At 42.2% G+C, this 22,628-nt stretch overlaps 1 protein-coding gene across 3 annotated transcripts in view; it reads left to right on the top strand.

Moving 5' to 3' along the window:
* Window positions 1-22,628, top strand: part of LOC114425995 (neuropilin-2-like) — a 73,497-nt gene that overhangs the window by 3,202 nt on the left and 47,667 nt on the right. For all 3 annotated transcript variants that reach the window (XM_028393059.1, XM_028393057.1, XM_028393058.1), the window contains exons 2-4: window positions 7,154-7,334; window positions 16,364-16,545; window positions 22,103-22,330. In XM_028393059.1, coding sequence (XP_028248860.1) covers window positions 7,154-7,334; window positions 16,364-16,545; window positions 22,103-22,330 — 591 coding nt within the window. The remainder of the gene's footprint in view (window positions 1-7,153; window positions 7,335-16,363; window positions 16,546-22,102; window positions 22,331-22,628) is intronic.

The following is a 22,628-nucleotide window of genomic DNA, read 5'->3' as shown; positions in this document are numbered from 1 at the left end:
AACATAAATGGATGTAGTAGTAGTACTTTCTTTATGCTATCCTTAATTACTGGCTTTCCCTCAGTCTATTTGTTATTTCCAAGCTCTATCTCCACATGTAACAGAACCGGGTACTGTGATGCCCCGTGGGGTCGCCTTGTAATAATTAAATGTTACATGAGTGTGGGTCATAGTGCTTTGTAAGCGTCAGTTGGCCATCAATAAAACAAATCATCCGTGTCATTTGTCCACATAATGGGGTTATACCCCCCCATTTTCACAAGCTCAGAACATAATGAACAGACTCTGAGCCACAGACACTGTCATTCTGTGTAATTATTACACATTAGAACAGATCAGTGTTTTTAGCTCGCAATATTACAGATATTATATTCTATAAATATGTATTTAACTGTGTTTGTTCTTTCCAATGCGATTTCACGGATAATTAAGCCTACTTCAGAAAGGCTGTAATGCAGCTGTGCATTGTGGGAAAGTCAAATAACATAAAAGAAGAAGAAGAAGAAGCATCAGCTGAGTGAATGAATGATCGACATTATAGCAGCATGATATATCCCACACAGCTATAAAAAGAAAGGCCAATTAGTGACTCTGAAATCAGTTCCTTGGTGTTTGTCTGTGTATTTCCCATCACTTCATGTTATTTTCTCAGATTATTTTTAGCCCCAGTTGAGTCGTTCTTTATTACAACAGCATTGTGAATAATTTACTGATGCTGTGGGGAGGATACTATAGTATAAAGACTATTTATGATGCTTTGCTGACACCGAGGCTGAACTTTCCTCCCTTTCTCGCACTTCCACAATAAGGCAATAAAAAAAAGAGGAGTAACTGGAGAGGTGGATGGAGCAAAGAGTGGGAAACAGAGAGGGAAAGTGAGAGGCAGGGAGTATTACAGGGCATTAGCGAAATAAGAGGGAACGCAGCAGAGTGTGAAGCAGTAGTTGAGTGGAGCCACCTGCAGTAAACCAACACAGATTTATTCCTCTGCTCTGCCAAGGTACATTGATTCATTAATGTTAGACTCTGATTATGATGTGCTTAACATGGAAGATTCAATTTTCTATATGATCTTAATGATACCAGTTACTTTTAGCCTTCATTTTAACCTGACTGGAGGCTTTTTGTTTGGATAACGATGAAGTGAAAAGTGAACTCATTTGGCTTTCACTCTCAAGCTTAGAATAGAACCTGCTGATCTGCGGCAGGTGACGCTTACCTCAAAACAATTTAATCATCGTGCAGGTAGCAGGTGTTCTCTTCCAGGTTTCAAGGATTTAGCATCATCCTTATTCATCTGCTCGGCTTTTATTTCTTTCTGTATTTCAATACAATATAAGTCAATTAGTGCTCCAAAAAGCCATGCACAGGCAACAAACAAAGACGGTTCTTTCTATATTATCATGGTGTAATAACAGGGAGGTTGTTCTTCTGACATCAACAACCTAGTTTGCAATGAACGAACAAACATTAGGTCAATTAACCTTTAGCACTGTCTCTCTCTTTCTGTCTCTCGTCTGTAAAAAGGAAAGGACAATTAGTGGCTCCAGCAGGATGTTCTAATTACAGTTATCATGTCATTAGTAAACTGTTAGTATTCTAGGGTCTTCATTGGCTATTGGTAATGACTGGAGTAATTAGAGAGAATGGGGAGATCAGCATGTGTGTGTGTTCTTGTGTGTTTGTACACTAAGGAACAAATGTCCTCAGAGGGAACAGGCCAGATCATGAAAATCCTTCCAATGAGGATATTTGCCCGTCCTTCCTTTGAAACCTTCGAATGTTTGTCTGTGTGCCAGTTAAGCCCTCAGTGTCCTCGCTGAGTCCCTTCAGAGCGGTGTGTGCAGCGCGAGGCCACAGGTTGTTTTCCTCTTTCTCTTTTCCCTTCACGCTGAATCATCCTGTTGTTTTTCCCCCCTTTTCACGGGCACTTCAGCTCCTCTTTAATAGCAAGCTCTGTCTCTTTCTCCACGCCTCCCAGTGTCAGTGTTTTCCCTCACCCCGATTAAGAAACCTCCCTCACCTTCTTTTCTCCACGCCGGGGAGAATCTCTTTACTGTTTTCAGACGTGCGTTGTTTGTATTTGTTTCACTTTATGCTGATTCTCTTTCACTCCTGTCAATCAGTGTTCTCTGGACATCCATTCACACGCTTTTAGGACAGACCGGCTGACGTAATGCATTAGTGGTTCACTATAAATCAGGTTTAAGGAACTCTGATTAACACTAATTTGTTACATAATTAACCTTTGACCATATGACAGATGGAGCAAGAATGCAAACACATGCTTTTAAATTTAAATTTTAAACTTTCTGTGGTATCTGTAGCATTTATTGGCAGAAGCAGTGGGCCTCCTTTTCAAATACATGCAGTGTTGCATGTTGATGAGAGAAAGCTCAGCTGTAATGATCCAATAAAGGACAAAAGTTCATATTTGAAGGTGGAAGGAGGATCTAAACACACCCAGGACTCTCTGCATGAAGAGTTTCTTCCCTGCGGGACTATTATTTTTGTTTCCAGCATCATTACTAGTCACAGATCACTGTTTCGTTTTCCGTTTTGTTTGCTAATATTCCTCCTTCTGTGAGGAGAATTCAGCCAGTGTCCCAAGATGACTTTTATTGTAGCTGATGTCTTTACTTTTTAAACAGTCTGCAATTGTTTCAGAAGGCACTGACAAATGATGTCACATCCCCACTTCCACATCCGTTCCCACACCACCCGTCAGCGTTTCACACAGCCATTTCTGCCTCTTGCTATTGATCTTTAATCTTTCTCTGTATCTTCTTTTGTCTTGCCTTATATTCTCTCTCTCTCTCTCCCCGCTTCCTAAAGCCCATAAGATCAGGTGGTGTCTTGAGCTGAGAGGCTTGTTGTAACGTCAGTTCTTGTTCTCTCTTTTGTCTTTTCTTTCCATTTTTCCATTGGTTTGTGGTCTTCTGCCACCCCTCTCTTTCTGTTTCACACAGATACAAACACACTCTGTAGTTTTCCACTGTGTTTTTAATGCAGGGCACCTGGAGAACACAGCCCCACCTGTTTGTGTGTGTGCCTGCGCCTCTGTGTGTGCGTCGGTTGCATTTTCTGTCCAGTGAGCTTTTTTGTGCTGCTGACTTTCTCCTTTCAGATGATGAGAGACAGATGTTCTGGCATTAATCTCCCTTTCTTACTTTTCCTCCTGCTCTGCCTTTTTCCCTCCCTCTCCCTCTCTCTCTCTCTCTCCCTCTCTTTCTGTCCATTTCTGAAGTTTCCCAGGTTTCAGTGACTAAAAGCTCTTTGGTTTTCATCCAAACAATACATTTCAGTTTGTTATTGTCAGTGTTTCACATATTCTCAGAGTGACACAAAGGTTTTTTTTTTAATAAACTACACGTGGATCTGTACTTCTACCGTTTAAGGGAATGATGCCTGAAACCTTTTGTGAACACTTCCTGACACTGGAACCAAGCCAGCGCACTGAGAATGCATTATAAACAGCAAAACGAAATGCATACAAATCAATGGGGGAATTAGCATTTCCCCCCAGGCTTTGGTGCAAGTGGTTAGAATATATTGATTATTACATTTAGAGAACTTTTTTTTTACAAGGTCACAATAATGAGAACGAGTGACTCACTTGTGCTCGGTGGATAATAACTTGTTATCTTCTTTTCTGGTTAGCTGGGTGAACACATTTTCTCACTTTCATACATAAACACATACCAAACCGCTAATGCTTTCATTATGGGGACTAAATGCAGACTTCAACACATTAGCAGAGTACTTGCAGACTTGCAAATCAGTTGCTACAGGCTGGAAAAATGTCTGTTTAAGACTCAGAGGGAAAACGGATCTGTAAGAGAACTTAGAAACAAGGTCAGAAGATTTGCATTTGGGGCCAACAAACAAGGATCTGGTTCAATTGTGCAAAAGCAGCCTTCATATTTGGAATTGTGTAACACATTTCTGCATAGGCACGTCTGTGTGTGTGTATTCTGTGGGGAAAAGTTGCTGAATAGGTGTTATCAGGATGCAATACTAAACATGCTGAAGAGCCATAAATAATGCAGGGTCCTGTCTTAGATCCCTTCTTGACTGCTTAGCACCATTTAACGCTGCTTATCGTTTGTGTGTGTGTGTGTGTGTGGTCTAAATCCAGTGATGTTTAAACCAGAAGGGGGATAAGTGATGTTCAGTGGTTTGTGTTTGCACATTTGTTGTAAATATGCGGTCTAAATACAGGCGCTCCCTGAAGATCTCACATGCTGATGTGGTTCGGCTGGCCTTGTGTGAAATAGGGGTCAAGAGGTTTGCGTGAAGGACGGACACTCTGAGACAAGGGATATGGTGATGCTATTATGTGGTACATTCTTTGTGGTACAGACCACAGCGGTTTGGAGTACAGTATGGTGTTGCACTGAATTCTCCCAGGTTTGGCCTAGTGCATTTAAAGGATGATTCCGCCGTTTACCTGTTTGATCATTCTTGATGTGAACTCAGGCTTTTTTCCCCCACTCAGCATCTCCACTGTCAGGCTGCACTTCCTTCACAGCAGGCAGGTCTGAATGCTGTAGTGTGGAATACAAATTAGCGTTGGTGTAGATGTATTTTTAGAAGCTGTATTCAGATCCTGTGTTAAGACAGTGAAGGTAGTCGTATACTCACCGTGTCATTTCAGGGACTTTTTAAGCGTCACATTCTCTTTAAATGGCATCTCAGGCGGGAGGATGTGGTGCCGCTCTCGCCTCGCTTTGTGTGTCACCTCCTGCCCTGTTTTGGATGCGATAATTGTTGAATGGCTTTGTGTAGATTAATAGACTCTTGAAGTGGAGAAGACACAATACTTCATGCGCACACAGCGCCTGTCTTGCTATCACAACAGCCTTATTCATCAGACACTTGGAGGTTTATCGGCTCTATGCCAGAGGTGAGAGGGTTGTTAGAAGGAGCCAAGAGAAGAAGAAATAAAAAATCTAATGCAGATTTTACTGTGTGCTTTGTTTTACATGTGCTGATGTGTCTATACAGTACCTGGTTTATACTGTAAGTTGGTTGAAGCAAAGGAAGAATAAGTCCAACCAGAGTCTATTCACAGAATTACATTTTAAGAGGTTTTATAAGTCAATTATTCAGTCACATTTCTCTATCAGTCCTTGCTTTGACACCTCTTGCATCACCTCTGTTAGAGTTTTCTTTAGGTACGGTTAGCTAAGCGCTGTGCTAAAAGTGGTGTTTGGCTGATGCTGCTGTGAGATTCCAGAGTGGTTAAACACTAATCCAGGTGGTGCTGAGATGAAATGCATCTGGGTGGGTTACATAGCTCTTGTAACTCTACTCCTGTATTACTGTATGTCACCAGGGAGACTGGAAACAGATAGGAGGAGATCGACAGGACTAGTTTTGGTCCCAGCATGAGGGACCAGCGTGAGGCAAGACAACAGGCAGAGCGATGCAGAGCGGTGAACGCTAATTGTTTGCAGGCAGAGTGAGGCAGACACTAGATATAGATGCCAAAGTGTCAATCACATTTGTGCGCTCAATGCTAAAACCTGACCTACACTTATATCTCCCTGTGCTGACATTCATTTTTGCAGTCAAGGCAAAAAAACTTAACATTTTCCAAGGTGGGTGTTTTTGCTTGACCTTCTGGTTGAATTCATTTCAGAGATAAAGTGTTTATGCCGTGCTTGTGTGTGTTAATGTTTGCATGTGTGACTCTCTCTCTCAAGAGTAGGTTTACAGTAGCCAGTCTATTAATAGCATTAAAACATGTTGTATTCTGCTGAGTAGTTTGACTTGGCTATGTCACCGCTCTCAGCACAGTGGCAATAAATAAAACGTCATTACACAGCGGGGCTAGACGGTGGCACGGAGCAACAAGTTTACCCAACCCCACCATCTTGGTGCATATTTTGACATGATTGAAAGAAGCCTGTTTGTGAGTAAACAGGAAAATTATTTTAAAGGTCTGCCTTCTGGACAAACATCACACAGCCGGCGCTCACAAATGCTGTTTTTTTATTAGAATAACCTGGTCTGTTGTGGCCATATTTTTTATTTTTCCTCAAAATGTTTGTTGAAAATCCATCTGCTGTGTTGGAGATACTGTATGACCACATTTTGTGTGTTGTTCTCTCTATATATTTATTATTGCGGAAAGACTTTACATTACTACTCATATATTTTTGATTTTGTTAAGTGAGAAATTTAACAATCATGAGTGTAACTCTGCTTACATATTGGTTGTGTAGTAGTCACAATGGCTACATTCATTGTACATCCACCATGATGGTTTAACTTGCAGACACAATGAAGAAGTTCAGCTCATAGATATCCTGAACAGTCCATCAAATACTGTAGCCAGCATTTTTTTCACAATAGTTGGCATACAGTGCGATTAGTGTGTGTGTGTGTGTGTGCGTGTGTGTGTGTTATGCCGCTGGGTGTCACAGATATGTATGACTTACCCTTTGTATGTCAGGGTACATCTGCAGGCAGTGAATGAGTGGCATTGTTGGTGACACGACGCAGACTTATGACATGCTGACAAGTGGATCCGCTCTGCGACAGTAACTGGCATCTGGAAGGTTGCGTGTATGAGTGTGTGTGTGTGAGTCTTCCTTAGTCAGAATGAAGTCTTTGTGCATCTTGATGCTGCGTTGACCCTTGGCACGGCTCACATAGAGATACGCTTATGTTTTTTGTCTCTCACATCCTGTGTCTGCAAACACATCTCTTATCTGCATTAGATGTGCCCTGTTTACAGTGTGAAATCACAGAGGATGAACAAATAGGGTTTAAATTCATTTGAATGGGTTCACACATTCTTCTGGTGAGGGGCTGATAAGCAGACAGCATTGACCCTGGTCATACTCAGGCCCTTATCTGCTGCTTCAAAGGAAGTTATTATAGTTATACTGTTATTGGAAGTGTATCTGATTGTGTTTATTTGTCATCCTTTCATATAAAATATGCATTGTCCACCTATATAATTATTTACTTCACCTTTCCTTATTCAGCCTTAGCCCTCCTCTTCACATTTGGAAACACAAATCAGTGACCTTATTCTGATGTATTAACCTATGCATGAAATTTAGCATACAGAACATGAAGAGTTATTTATTGCATCTTCCTGATTTTTCTTAACTTTTCCTCTCTCTCTCTTCCCATTCAGCATCTGAGCCATGCGGCGGTCACTTGGACGCCAGCGACGCCGGCTACATCACCACCCCCGGCTACCCGCTGGAGTACCCACCTCACCAGAACTGTCGCTGGATCATCACCGCCCCCGAGCCTTCACAACGCATCATCCTCAACTTCAACCCGCACTTTGAAATAGAGAAACTGGACTGCAGGTAATTGGGGGCGAGCTAAGTGGACGGCATAGGGGTGGCTTGTGGGTTTTAAAGTTGCATAAAAAGTTAGATTCTGTCTCCACCAGCCAGTCTCTGTGAGAGGTGTATATGGTGAACCTCAGCCCACTCTCCTCCTGTTTGTCTGGCTTTAGCTATCACATAATAATCACTGTGGGACCTCGCTTGGTCCCCTGTCTCTAATTATCAAGGACTAATTACAACACATTTTACTGTTCCAGCATGGTTTTCACACTTTGGAAAGAATTAACACAGATTAGAGGATTTGGTGTCCATCATTGTTTGTGGCTGCCTGGCTTTGGTAAGGCTGATAGAAAGGCAGCAGCATGGAATAAATACACAGCGAGGAGGAGAGATAACAGCATGGACATGCTAAGACGTAATAGAAAAATGCTGGTGATGAGTGGTCAGGAAGACCTTTGGACACATTTTAATCTTAGCTGTGGTGAAATCTGTTGCAAGGCTGGGCAGAATTAAATGTAAATGCGTAGTTGTAAAAGCCATATGTAAAGCTACAAGTAAGAAACATATGGCGGGTTCTTATCTCTGACTGCAGCATCATGGATGAGGCAGCTTTAGACCTTCATGAGATTTCAATCGGAGACACACACTCACTTACACTTTTCCGCCTCTCTCTTGTTACGTCTCTGTTCTGCTGCTTTTCCCATCCAGTTATTAACATTTCAGCCATATCAATTATAGATAGGTGAATTTCCCCCCCACTCAGATGTACCGAAATCATTCAGACATTTCTTTGTCGGAATTGCAGCATCAATATTTCACCGTCTGCCTGTTTGTTGAAAGGCTGAAAGGTTGAAAAAGGCCCTCCTGCGCTTTGCTCTGTTTTGCCTTTTCTTCCGCGCTGTGCAGTGGAAATGAGAAACACATTCTCTGTCTGTCTCCCTGTCCTCGTCATTTTTTCACTTTTACTCTATTCAGTTTGATACATTAGACGCTCCCTCTCCCTTTTTTCTGCTTAGGTTTTTCTCCTATCCCCTTCTTCCTCTTTGATTTTCCTTCATCCATTTACAGTCCAGCAGTTTCCCAGGAGGAGGAGCTCTAGTTGAACTAAAAGAAACAACAGCTTCTGATTTATTTATCCTGGTGCACGCTTACAGTATACTTTATATGTGTATGGTACACACGTTTTGTCTAATGGTGTGTGTCTGTACCTTGTCTTTTACTAAACAAGTATCAGAGGATGCCTGTCAGAGTCAGATATTTGCATCGTTGATGGAGCTTCTTTACAAGTGCCCTACAGTGTAATGCTATTTAGGTCTGCAGGCACCCAGAGCTATGTCTGTGTGTATGTGTGAAGTAGGAGGCTGATGGTGTGTAAATGCGCTCACCAAGTCTGGAACAAGCACCACACACACACACACACACACACATCAGTGCCTCGGTCTAATGTCTTTTTTTGTTGTTGTTGTGTTTTTTTTGTTTAAATAAGATCATGCTTCTGGATTACAGCTGTGTGAAACAGACAAGTGCTGTTAATCTCCAGTGGACTACACACACTCATCTCGTTTGGACGAAGGACACATCCATGTTCGCTGACAAAGAATACATTATTAGCAGGCATATGTCTCCTCCAGATCAACACACACACTACAGTGACATCTATCTCATATATACAAATTACACTGTTGTAAATCTGCATGCCCTGGTCACAAAAGCATTGTTTTATTATGTCACTATGATGGAGCAGTCTAATCCATTATGGCCCTGATTACAAGTTAAGATGGGAATCTGTAATCTATAGCGCATCACATTTCGTCAAGTGGTCCGCCGGCTCTGCAGTCAATCGATGGAGCAGCAGTCAGACACAAAATTAAAAAAAAAAGATGTTTTCATTAAGATTCTTATACAGTAACATTGAAGAAGAGAGGTGAACAAGATGGATAAAAGTAGCCTGTGCCTCAGAAAAATACATCCGTGACCAATCATGACTCACCATGACTTCCTCTTTCCCATCACATGACAGTCCCCATGGTAGCACATCAGTTAATCATATGTGACAGGTTTCAGTCATAAATCTACTGCTCATCTGTGGGGCCTGTGTGCGGTGTTTCATGGAAAAAAGGCTCAGTATGTCTGACCCACACAGCGGACTGGTACACAGCCTCTCATTGTTTTGACATTATTAATTAAGCTGTCACAGTGTGTAAGACGTTTCTGCTGTATTAAAAGTGGAAAAATACTTAGTACTAGTAAAAAAATCAGATGTAGTGTGGTGGAAGATGGGAGATAACATCATTAAATGTTGTTTATCACATAAAAACCTGGCATGGCATAAACTTAAAAGCTTCAAAGAAAAGTTTCAAAATAAAAAAAACGTTTGTCATAAATAAGAAATAAATGCCACCTATGAGATTTGAAACTCAAGGCAGGAGAAGGGTCAACTTAGGGCGTAGGGCGTAAAGAATGTGACTTCCTGGACTAGTAAGCTCATGTCCTGCAGCTTTACAGGAGGGCGTGCAGTTCCACCATGAAATTCATTTAAAAGAATGATCTCATCCTTTGAAAGCAAATACACACATTTACTTTGATAAAGTAGACAACAGTAGGTTGTTAGTTGAGTTTGTTTTTTTAGATGTTAGTCTTGGTCTTGTTATTTGGCTTAAAAATTCACCCTGTCTTGTTTTTGTGGTTCAGGTCAAAGCAGAGCTACAAAAAATGTTCTTGAAGACAGTATGAAGACAGTGTATGTATAGCCTTTCGAGGCAGCAGTTGGTTGTCCACTTCACATTTTCCTCTTAGCTCACTGCACAGCTCTGTCTCTGAAAGCAAGATCTCTATTTGGAGTGTTTGGAAAGAACACACACACACACACAGCCGCTTAGGGAAAAGTGCAGAGTCAGGGTCCGTGGAGGGCAGGCTCAAATCATCCTGACAGCTACCTCCTCTCCTTCTCCCTCTCCTCTCCTCTTCCCTCATGGCTCTTTCTCCCTGTGTTCTTGCCCCTCAATTCATCTCCCCCCTCCCTCTCCACCTCACTGCTGTCCGATGGACCCTATCTATCATCTTTCATCTGCTCTTGCAACTTTGTCAGCCCCACCTCCCTATTCCCTCCTGCCTCTTTCTTCATCACCTCTCCTCCTCTGCTTTTGGCCTCATCTTGTTCAATCTGATTTCTCCCTTCCCTTCCTCTGTTCACCCTCTTCCTTCTGCTATGTGCCAGCGCCAAATCATTATTCAGCATGTCAAAAAATGTAGACACCATGCCAAAATTTCTCACTCAACTTCCAATCTTCCTCTCCCCGTTTTTTTCCTCTGTCTTTGGAACACATCTATTTCTCATCCTAACAAACTTGGTAGTTTGTCTTTATCCTCTTTTATCCATCAATGAAACCTCTCCTGTCTGTCTTCCTCCCTCTCCACAGTCTTCTCTCCTCCCTTAACTCGGACCACACCCGAGGCAGATGCTATCTGTAATAACAAAATGAAGGGCCGCACACTCGCACCATATAAGGTGTGCATAAAAGTAGAAGGTGGATATCATATACCATGTAAGCATAACAGGCAGACAGTCACGTAGGCCTTTTCATGGCTGTGTGGTGTGCACAATAAGCGTGGAGTAAAGCACTGAGTTAAGAAGTGATTTATATGACAGAGAAGCCGCAGTCAACGATAATGGTTTCACTAATGATTTAGACCTTGTCTTTGTACTCTGCCTCAATCAATCATTTAACTTCATGCTAGGCCTGGTTTCTCTCTTCTCATCTTTACTCTCCTATTTTCTTTGCAACATTATTTTACACAGGTATCTACAACAGTGTCATCTGAGCCCAGAATTAAATCAATTTTTGATCATAGCCACACACCTGACTGGGAGGCAGAAGTCCCAGGGACACGAGCAAGAGAAGAGCAAAGGGAGTGTGATGTGATGTGACATTGGCCTGAGGGAAGACTGGCAGGAAAAAAAAGAAGAAAGGTGAAGAGACTGTATGACAGAAGAAGAAGAGAGAGAGAGAGAGAGAGAGAGGAACAGCATGTGGAGTGACAGTGGCTGTTCAATTACCAGTTGAGGGCATTTAGCAGCTGCCTGCATGTTTGCATTAACATCACAGTGACTCTGCCTGCGGGGTCACAGTCATGCATTCAGACAAGCGCAGACCAGCACAAAGACCATGCAGATGCTTGTGTAGATCACCTGGAAAGAGTTTTTACTTACAACTCTACATTTCCTACTATCTCCAGTGACTGATTGTAGTGGGCGACAACATGTTTTTCAGCATGGGATGCAGATTATTCTTGAGTCAAGTGACACCAGTCCAGTTGAAGGTTAGATTAAGTTACCCCGAACTGCTTCAGAGAACTGATGATACGGAGAGGGAAAACAGAATCGGAGATAAGCTCCAAGGTGGTGATGCTAGAAATTCCACACACACACACACACCCCCAGGTAGGGGATAATATCGGTGCTCTGATTTACAGACACTCCCTTGGGCCCTGAAGGTCTGCCTGATCAATGACTGTTACTGTAATAACTGTGTGTGTGTGCGTCAGTCAGTGAAGGACTGATCCTGATCAATGTGTGTTAAAGCCATAATGAGGAATCGATCGGTTGTCCTGGAGACTACTGCTGGACACACATACACATGACACACACACACAGACTGTCCAGCTGTCTGCAGTAATAGCCTTATTACTTGATACCAGTGAAGTGAGTCAGTACTCCAGCTCACTCTCTGTTAACTGCTTTAACTGACAGACTGGCTGCTTTATGTGTACACATGTGTATGAATATATCAGCAGGGTACTTGTGTGTGAGACACAGACTCAGGGGACAGTGTCCTCCCCACAATAAGTACTGTGTTTTGGTACGATCCATTTACTGTAAAGATTGTTTAAAACTGTTTCCTGAGTTTTGGTTTCAGACTCTAGAGAGACCTCAGCTCCTACAGGTTCTTTATCCAGAGCCAACTGATGCTTCTAATTGCAGCAGAATCTAGCGGTCTCCTGTATCATATTAGCATGAGAGTGCCTCTAAGGATGAACAGTCATGAGAAGAAGTGTTCAGTAGGCAAGAAACATCAGAAACAATCTGTTGAACTCCAGCTTGTTGTGGCTCATGGGATTTACGAGTGTTGTAAGAGGAAACAGCCTGAAAGCTTGGCTAGAACTAACAAATTGTTCTTTGCCCTGACAAAGAGCCAACAGTCCAATAGTTTTGCTTCCCTGTGAAGCACCTTAAAATATCTTTGCTTGAAGTGCATTTTGTCACTCACGGCGCATGCATGCATAAATATTCTTCCAGCTCCCCTGAAAAGTTTTGCCACTAATGATTTCACTTCCAGTTCTGCAGAATGTGCCTGTGAAAATCTATCAAAATAAAAACATGTTTTGTCATTACCTGGAAGAGTTTCAGGTTTAAGCTGCAGTTGTTTTCCTGATTAAAATTCCAATGTATTAGCTGGAGTTTGTTGATTTAGTTCACTTCAATTTGTGCTTAGACTTCCCAGTACTACCCACAATACAACAACATACAAACATAGACCGATTAACAATTTATGACATAATAACTCTTTGATAGGCTTTGATTCGCTCTCTATTTCTTCTCATTATGAAAGCGTGTCACATTTAAATCTGGCCTTGTTTCAGCTCTTGTTATGGTGCGTGCTGGAGCAGACGCTCCGTCTGCAGCTAAGGGCACCCCTGATGTTTGAAAGAAATGTGCAGGTGTAAGAAGGCAACCCACAACCTAAAGACAAGAAAGAGAGAATGTGTGAAAGGCAATTAAGAAGAAGGGGGGTGGAAGTTCATCTGTATCCAAACCTCTTCTTTGGTTCCCGTCAGGCAGGCAGGCAAGCAGGCATCCCTACCCCCCGAAACACAAACAAGCACAGGCACATAAATCTCTCAGTTTTAGGTCGTACAGCTTAATCTGTGCTTACAATCCATGAATCCTTGTTCTTGTTTATAGCCTCCCATGATACAGAACCAACATTTGTTTTTTTTCCTTCAAGCAAGGCAACAAATCTCAACGCTTGTTAAAAAAAATGAATTTCAGGATAAAATAAAAGTGTGGGAGAAACAAATTTCGAGTTCTTATCATTCCCTTTGGCGTGTCTCGGCAAATCACTGATTGGCTGCAGTTTGAGGCTGTATATTGGGGAAGAGGGGAAAGATGATGGGATTAAACAGTTTGTTAGAGGCTGTGTACCTCCTACACAGAGACCGCTTGGAAACCCCTCTATAGATCCATGTGCACGGCCACAGGCTGTGAGTGCATGTGCAAGTCTCTTGTGCGTGCTGACTTTAGAAGTAGTAATGTGTATGACTCTGCTTTCTACTAAAAGCTGCAGGGAGGGAGGCATGGAGGGACACCTGTCTCTGTCTGTCTAAGGTGGGGAGCTGGTGGAGTGAATGCAGTGTCATGTTCTCTCTCTGAGTTTGTCCACAGTGCACCAGCTTGATCTGAAACCTTTTCTGGGTGTTTTTCACAGATATTTACACTCTTTGTGACATCACTCGTAGGTGACGAGTGGTTTTGAAGCTTAGTGCTCGTCAAACGTCTGGGTAAACCAGAAATTGGCTAAGACGTGGAGCATGATGGGAGCAGAGGCAGGTGACACTTCGGTGATCACAGCCTAGCGTGCATTCAATTTGTCACAGAGGCCATCTGTAAACGTGTTTATTTCTGCTTGTAAAGCTGGTAACACAGTGGTCTATGCAGATCACCTGGTACAGCAGAGACTCCATATACTGAGGCCATAGTGCTCACAGCAGCAGGCCAGGTTTAGTTCCAGCCTGCATGAGATCCTCCTCTCTATCCTGATTCTTCCTATCTCTGTCAAATAAGGGCAAAAGAGACAAACATATAGCAAAACTAATAAATAAATTAATAAAAAATGCAGCAGGCCTATGGGGATTGACTCAAGTCTGCCTCAAGTGGCTATTTGTGGAACTGCAGTTTTTTGGGGGGATGATCTGGATCTGGATGAATCCAATAGGAGAAAGACAACATGACTTGTGGGGGAAGAAGAAGCACTGAAAAGTGAGGAATAATTAGACTGTGCTGAAAGAAGAAGAAGAAAGTGTGGACATGAGTAGCCGCTAAACAAACTTGTCATTGCAAGAAAAAAGGAGGAGGAGGAGGAGACCATCGCCATACTGACGCATTTTCTTGGGAAAAATATGACAGGAACTATGACAAGTACACACACACAGAGATGTGCACACACATGCTCATGGGCAGTGACAGCTTGCGTCATAACTGTGATGTTAGCCTCACACAAAACATGATGGGAGAGTGGGAGGTGTGTGACCCTCATTATGTTGGGAGGTTGCTCACCTGTCAGAATACACATATACACACACATACACATGCTTCTCTGCACAGCATACAGTTGGTTAAGGTGTGTCTCCTTGGAATGAATACACTCCTATTCTGTAAAGTGACAAATCCAGTGTGTGTGTGTGTATTTTGGCTTCATAGTGTTCATAACTGTGAATGCATGCTAATAAATAGTGAAAAGATTAACACCCCTTTTATATTTATCATATCTTTAATGTGTCAGTACCATAGCAACAAATCACCATGCGCCTTATTTTTATTATCCTGCAGTACACAATACCTTCATCTCCCGAGTCACTGGGAGATCTTCTGTCCACTGCTAATGGTATTTTTAAAAAGTAAATTATAGTCATAAGCACACATCTTTAACTGCATGGAAAACACTAACGTACCCCTGGGATCTGCTGAGGTTGAAGCATTTGATTACATTAAGGCGGTTAATGTGTGGTCAGACGTGATTGATATGATAGTCGAAGCCAAAGTTTTGCTTCGCTGTAAGAGAAGCCCTGATTGAAGGTATATGTAAATCTGACTGAATGTTTTCCTTCCTGCTCAAGGAATTTCTTTCCAGGAAGCTATTTTAGAGGCAGGCAGGTGTGTCTTTGGTATCCAGACATGGAGGCAACACTCCTGCTGTGGGTCTGCAGATAGGCCTAAACATTTGTGCTGAGAAAACATGAAAAGAAACAGGAATAAAAATAGATTTTTTTTAGTCAGTGCAACTCTCAGGATGCTTTTTTTGTGTGTGCTGTAGTGCAATAAATATATGTAACATTGTAGATAAGAGGGAATTGTTCATAGCTATCTGTGTGTATGACATGTAAACTTCCATATATGCTCACGCTAATATAGGAAAGGACAGGAAAGGATATTTAACACAGACTCTATAACAGTAAATAAAGTGACATTTGTCCAGGTCTACAGAGGTCGCAGACACGCTGAAGCGACCTTAATCCAGTCTGAAAACTGGAAAATGGGAATTCTTTTTGGATCGGCAAGCTGAGCTGAGGCAAACTTTACTGAATTAGACCTGGGCACGATGTAAACTAGACTCATTTGTTCCACATTAATTCATTCCCCGCATCAAAGGGTGTCGAGTTCATTCAGAGTTCAGACAGTCTGACCATCTCACACACTCCTCTGACCCTAACTTAACGTAAAGCGGGCGTCATGTGAACGACATTTTCTTCATTGGCTTAATTCTTTTTTGCCTTCTGTTGTTGAAATGAGCAAATTGTTGGCTGTGTTTTTTTTGGGATGTGGCATCACTGCTTCCTTGTGCACGCTTCACTGCTGTCTGACACTCACACTTGCAGATACATACGTACTCTCCTGGTTAATGGGTGTAGTTATAGAATTTTCAGTCTCTGTCTTCTGTTTTGTTTTATGCAGGTGGTTCTTATTATCCTGCAGTATAAGCATCCTCTGCGGCAGCTTCTGCTGTATTTATTTGGATTGTAATGACGCCCACGCCCGTGCTTGCAGAAGTCACACTACAGTAGATGCAAACAATCTGCTCACTGATTCCTTTTTTATATAGCCAAAATGAATGTCTGCCAAGCTAAAGAACTAATTAAAAAAAGAATTATAACATCAAATCCCCCTCCTTCTTTCAAAGGAAAGACATTAACGCTTCATTACTATTTTCATCTAACCTTGCATTTTGAGATATCGTAGGATTCTCTAACGAACACTCGCTTGTCTTTTGCAGGTACGATTATGTGGAGATCCACGACGGGAACACAGAGTCAGCTGACTTGTTGGGGAAGCACTGCAGCAACATCGCCCCCGCGCCAATCATATCGTCAGGACCATCGCTCCACATCAAGTTTGTGTCAGACTACGCCCACCAGGGGGCGGGCTTCTCGCTGCGCTATGAAATCTTCAAAACTGGTAAACGGATACTTTTGTTTAATTTTATTTTTTAGGTTGTTATGACATGGATGATTGTTAATGTATGTGAAGACATTGAAAAAAGTCTTTAGTTTAAAAATCCAGCACTCAACACAAAGGACATTATCAATTCAAATGATCCTCACGCACGAATGGACTTAACAGTAAGTGAATAGGATTTTATAAGGGCTGCACCAATGAATAGGCTATTAGTAACTGTATTACAAGCTACTAGAGGACTCAACATGCTTCATTAGGCGACCAAGCCCCATTTATCTCCCTGGTGTCAATGGAGACAGAGAGACAGCGACATGAGACTCGGCAGAGGACCCTTGAGAGCCCTTTAGCCTGTCCAGGCAAGACATCTCTTCCCTTCATGGCACTTTGTGTGTGTGTGCCTGACATGGCTCCCCTTCACGGCACCATGGGTCAGCCAAAGCGAGACCAATTGAGATCAAGGGCAAGTGAGACAGAGAGGAGCATAGTGTCAGCCGCACAGCCATCTTGTCCCGTTCCCCCTGAAAGCATTCCACACATGCCTACTTAATTGAGTCCTGAGCCCCATTCCCCTGAGATGCGCACGCACACACACACGCACATACACAGAGGGCTGAGGTTACTAACACAACACGTGTGGTTGTCAGTGTTTCTCACTTGCTGGCAGCAGCCTTTTGGGATTTCTTCCATGTGTATGCATGTATGTGTGTGTGTGTCCTCTGTGCATGACAGGGTCCACCTGATGGACTTTAAAACAACAAGGGTGTCAGTGTTCACACCCAAACTCCCCAGGGGAATAAAAAGAGTGAGATGCACACCAAGAGAGAAACAAATGTGTGTCATGGAAATTAGTTTATTTAGCCAAAGTTCAAACCTTTGACTTGAGTTTTTTTTTTCCATGAACTTTTCTTAGCAATGCAGTGTAACTCAGTGTAAGACATAGAATTTCTTCCATTTTAATTTGATGGGCAAATTTACCTAACAATGGTTTGGTACAGATTAAGATTAAGATTTACTTTATTAATCCCTGTGGGGAAACTGAGCATTTTAAATGGATAAATACAATAAACACAGCAAAACTCCTATATACACATACACACACATGACAGCAACAGAGAAAGAATACCGTAAGTACATACACAAGCAGATATACTGCAATGTTTTGCATGTTATTTTTATTTTTAACATGCGATCTGTTTAATAAAAACAAATTTCCATCAAAACCACAACTGAGAATAATACCATAGACTCCACAGGATGTAGTTTAGTTTTCGCTATTTAACTTTGTGAGTGTGTGTGTGTGTGTGTGTGTGTGTGTGTCCAGCTTTCTCTGGCAGTAATGACGGAGCCATTTGGAACATTCAAGCTGTTGTCATACTGCTAACAAGATCTTGTTATCCTGGAAGGTGCAAGTGAACGTCTGGTTGCGTGGGTGACTAGATTTTGTGTGTGTGCCTGCAGTGTTAGAGTGTATGTGAGTGTGTGTGTGTGTGTGTGTGTGGTAGACATACTGTAAACCCTGATGGTGAACCATCTAAATATGTATCAGCCTGTGGTACCTCTACGCATTCTGTTCTGTTCAGCCTTTCCTCTCTTGCTTTTCCTCGACTTTACTGTGGGAAAAATACAAGGACACTTGAAATGAAGAGGTTCTTGTGTTCTTTTTTTAATTGCACCTATCCGATCTCTGTTTTTTTATTTTTTAATATATTCACATAATTTGAATTTATTTGCTTTTGAATCATTATCAAATGTGCAAATAAGACAGGCCACCTTCCTGGAGGGACATAATTCCAATTCAAACCATTTTTATGACAATTTTTGGCCATCATTTTTAAAAAAAACTGCTTTAAAAGTAAAACAAGAAGTATCTTTAATAAAGCAGCTGATGGTGGTGTTTGCATGGAATATAGCATTTTTGCTATTAACTGAATACTTGGAGGAGACCTCTGCCCCAGCCCTTGTCTGTTACTGGGGTGCGTTGTGGAGTAATGATATTTGTGTGTATGTACTACACATCTAACACACATAACCATAGGCTCACACATCTATGCCCCTAGCAGAGTATAAACAAACCAAACAAACAACTGGACATGCTACACTTGTTATTGTTTACAGCTCTGTTACCATGGATAGTGTAGTAAAATTCTAACCAATATGATCACAGCTGCCAAGATGTGGCAGCCAATAGGATTTCACTGTCTAGGCAGTGTGCCCCCCAGCTGTTATTGTGACCCAGAACTCACCAGACCCACACACACACATGTATATGAATGCACTCATGCAGGCTGGATGGTTACTCACAAATGCAGGGCAGCTTGCATGTCTGCACGGAAACAGCAATTCATGCACACACACACACACACACACACACACACACACACACACACACAAACGCTCAGTTCTTATTTTGTCACTTAAGAGGACATTGTTTTGATTACCAATTATCCTCTGTAGACATAAATACGCTGTAAGGTTAACTACGACAACCCTTAGTATCTACTTTTTGGACACCAGTTGTGACCCAAATTAAAACTGAATGCATCTAAGTAAGCAAATTGTAATAGTACCAACACCCACACTCGCCCACAAACACCTACACACACACGCAAACTGCAGGCTGTGTAATGTGGAAGCTATCGTGACAATCCCTGCGATTTTGCCTGTTGTTTACATGTGCTCAATGCCTTCAGGGACTTCCTTTCTGCCTCTGTCTGACTACCCATCAAGTCAGTTTATTAGGCATTCTAACCAATCATATCGCTCGCCCCTCCCTAGTCTGTCTTTCATTGAGGAAAGTGGATCCAGATCTTACCCGGTAACAATAAAAACGTGCTCTGCGGTAGACCTAATGTAAGAAATAACAGAGTTATGATTTCCTTAATAACAAACAACAAACTTATTTACAGAAGGGTGCTCTGGAGCTGCAGTGCAGCCTGCTGGGCCTCAACAGGCTCCTACTGGTGGATATTTCATAAAAAGGCACCAGATATCTGGTTAGTTTTGCAGATGTTGGCATAATTTGTAAATATTTCCATCATGCATCATCATGACAAATGTCATGTTTCCCTGAAAGGTGGGTTTGAGTTTACAGTAAACTTTACTGTGATGACTGGAGAGGTGATTACCCTAATTTCACATCAGCAGTAATTTATATGAAGAGGGATTCTAATTAGAAAAATCACAGCACCACACATCTTCAACTTCAGTGACTGAGGTGAAGTCCAAACATACATACGGAAAAGTAAGGCTGTATTTTAGCTGGAGCTGTCAGACTGTGTGTGTGTGGCCGCCCGCGGAGTGTTTGTGTCTCTCATTGTTTATATTACATCTACTCTCCTCTGTATGTGTACTTATGCGTGTGTTAAGAGTTTGTTAGAGAGGCTTGTAAATGTGGATTTGATCCAACGACTAAGTCTGCTGGCATGAAAGATAGTTTGAAATAAGTAGATGTCGGTTACCATAAAACATAAACACACACAAATTATATTGTACACTCACAATTAAGATAAATAAAAGTGTTTACATGGGAGCACAAGAGAAACACTGATGAACCTTGCTCTGGTTCCAAGGGACAATGAACCGTAAGCACCAGATCTACCCAGCAACACACACAGGCACACACACACACACACACACACACACACACACATACACATCAGTCCCCCAGACCTTAAACATGTGTCTTTCACACTTATCTAGCTCAACCAGATGAGAAGTAAGTGGAGCAGAGCAGAGAATGAGACAAGGTGGAGGTAGCTGTTACATGGTGGAAGAATTTGGAGAAGGTACAGGCCGGAGAAGAACTGGATAAAAGAAGGGCATAAGTGTTTTTGTAATGTCCATGAACATGAAGTAATGAGACGGGAATAAAATCGCTGCCGGCAACAAAACTGGTCAGGCGTTCACTCCACACACACACACACACACACACACTCATAGTCACGCAGACTCGTGCTATTCAGCGACAGACTCTGCAGGGGGTTCCAGACGTAACCCAGTGAGAGACAGTGTGCATGGGAGTGTGTGTTTGCTTGCCGCTGAGGTTATTTCACGAGGTCAAAATAACAAGAAATTAGAATAGAAAGTGGGACAGAAAGGCAGGGATAAATCAAGACAGACACTAAGATGTGATGGGAAAATGGTGATCACATGCAGGAGAAGGTTTAATTTGCGAACATGTCAGAGACAGCATAATTAAAGAAGTGGCACAGGGTTTTTCGCATATGTATGATGAGGCTCTTACAGGTTCTGTCAGTCACGAAATCTATGATTATGTGCTCTAGCAATCTCGTTTCCATGGAGATCCCCCTTAAAAGTTAATTTAGTCACCATTTTAAATCTATTCTTTTAAGTTTGGAGCTCTGACTTACGCCATGTCTGCACCTGCCATGTAGCAAGAGCAGTGCATTACAAGCAGCTGCGCCCCTACAGTAGTATCTATACACGGCGCTCAGCTAAGCATTTTAACACCTCACAATAAGCACCCAGTATGACAAACAGATATAAAGGTCCAAGCTCACTTTAAGGTCTAAGCATTAAACACAAGCTATTAAGCATTAAACACAAGCAGGCGCTTCAGACAGACATTAATTAAAACGTATGTGTTGTGTGAGAAAGTGGACTAAAAAATGCAGCTAGTGTTCAAAACACTAGCACCAGACACACACACACACACACACATGTTAAAATCCACTTTGCATGCCACAATACGCACTCTCCTTTAATGTGTTCTTCTACTCCTTTTCATTTACTCATGCGAGCATGCAAGCACAATAGCAGACACCCAAACAGACTGGAGAGAAATGGGTTACCATAAGAGGCTTAGACTGTGTGTGTGCGTGTGTGTGTGAGGGTTTGGTCATACATGGTTGGTTGGGCTGGAATAATGGTCCAGTTGGTGTGACTACATTCGCTCCATAATGTGTGTGATTATTAATAGAGAGGGTATTACAGTGAGGTCACAGTGTGTGTGTGTGTGTTTGTGCGTGTGCACATGATGATATCTAAAGCTCCTCATAACTGCCAGACCACCCATCATCCATGATACTGTCGGCAGACTCTTTGTGTCTCACTCCTGTTTATCTCTTTCTCTCCAATGTCTCTCACTCATTTACGCTATATGGACAAAAGTATGTGGACAGACAGTAACTATATATGTGTTTGGCCTCCATGTTTCTGGTTACTTGTCAAATCCATTAAGCCCTTATAAAGTGATGACTTGGATGACTGAGAATCTGCATCAACACAAACTGTTCTGTTGTTTGTGTGTGGACAGCTTATGCACACAGTTACATATAATGCATATATGTGAGATGTCGGAGGTGAGAGTTGTGAAGCAGAGAAACTGGTATTGACTTGGCTTTGAGTCAGAAAACAGCACCTCTGGGTGTCTTCCCAGAACAGTATCATTAGTTTAACTAACACTCTGTGCTGTCTACATCAGTTTCTAAACACATTTTGTGCTGACATTCTTCATTTTTCTTCTTAATGAGTTAAAACAACATTTAACTGATACTTTAACATGTGTCTGATCATTTGTTTCGTCTCTTCGCCCCAGGTTCGGACTGTTCCCGTAACTTCACCAGTCCCTCGGGTCTCATCGAGTCCCCTGGCTTCCCTGACAAATACCCCCACAATCTGGAGTGCTCGTTCATCATAATCGTCCCTCCCAGCATGGATGTCACACTCTCCTTCCTCACCTTTGACCTGGAAAATGATCCCCTGCCAGGCGGGGAGGGGGACTGCAAGTACGACTGGTTGGAAGTGTGGGACGGCCTTCCAGGAGGTATGATGTTCTACTTTATAACGAGCTTATGGATCATATCATTTCCACATTAATGGTGACACTTATGATTAATGTGCTGACAGCGCTGATGATGATTTTGATGGAGAGAAGCCCCAAGTTAGCGTAGAGAGCGGGAGAGGGAGAAAAAATGTGTGTATTCTGCCCTGCCTACATCATTATTGACTGAGGTGGAGTAGCAACTATTTTAGTAGCTATGCGTTGGTAGATGAAAGCTCAGCTTAGAGGCAGCATGTTGGCACCTACTGTTGAGAAACAACACAACTTTTTTTAAGGGGAA

The sequence above is a fragment of the Parambassis ranga genome, chromosome 21 (assembly GCF_900634625.1).
Source record: "Parambassis ranga chromosome 21, fParRan2.1, whole genome shotgun sequence".
NCBI classification, from domain to species: Eukaryota; Metazoa; Chordata; class Actinopteri; family Ambassidae; genus Parambassis; species Parambassis ranga.
The sequence above is the reverse complement of the archived record's forward strand: the minus strand, read 5'-3'. Positions and strand labels throughout refer to the sequence as shown.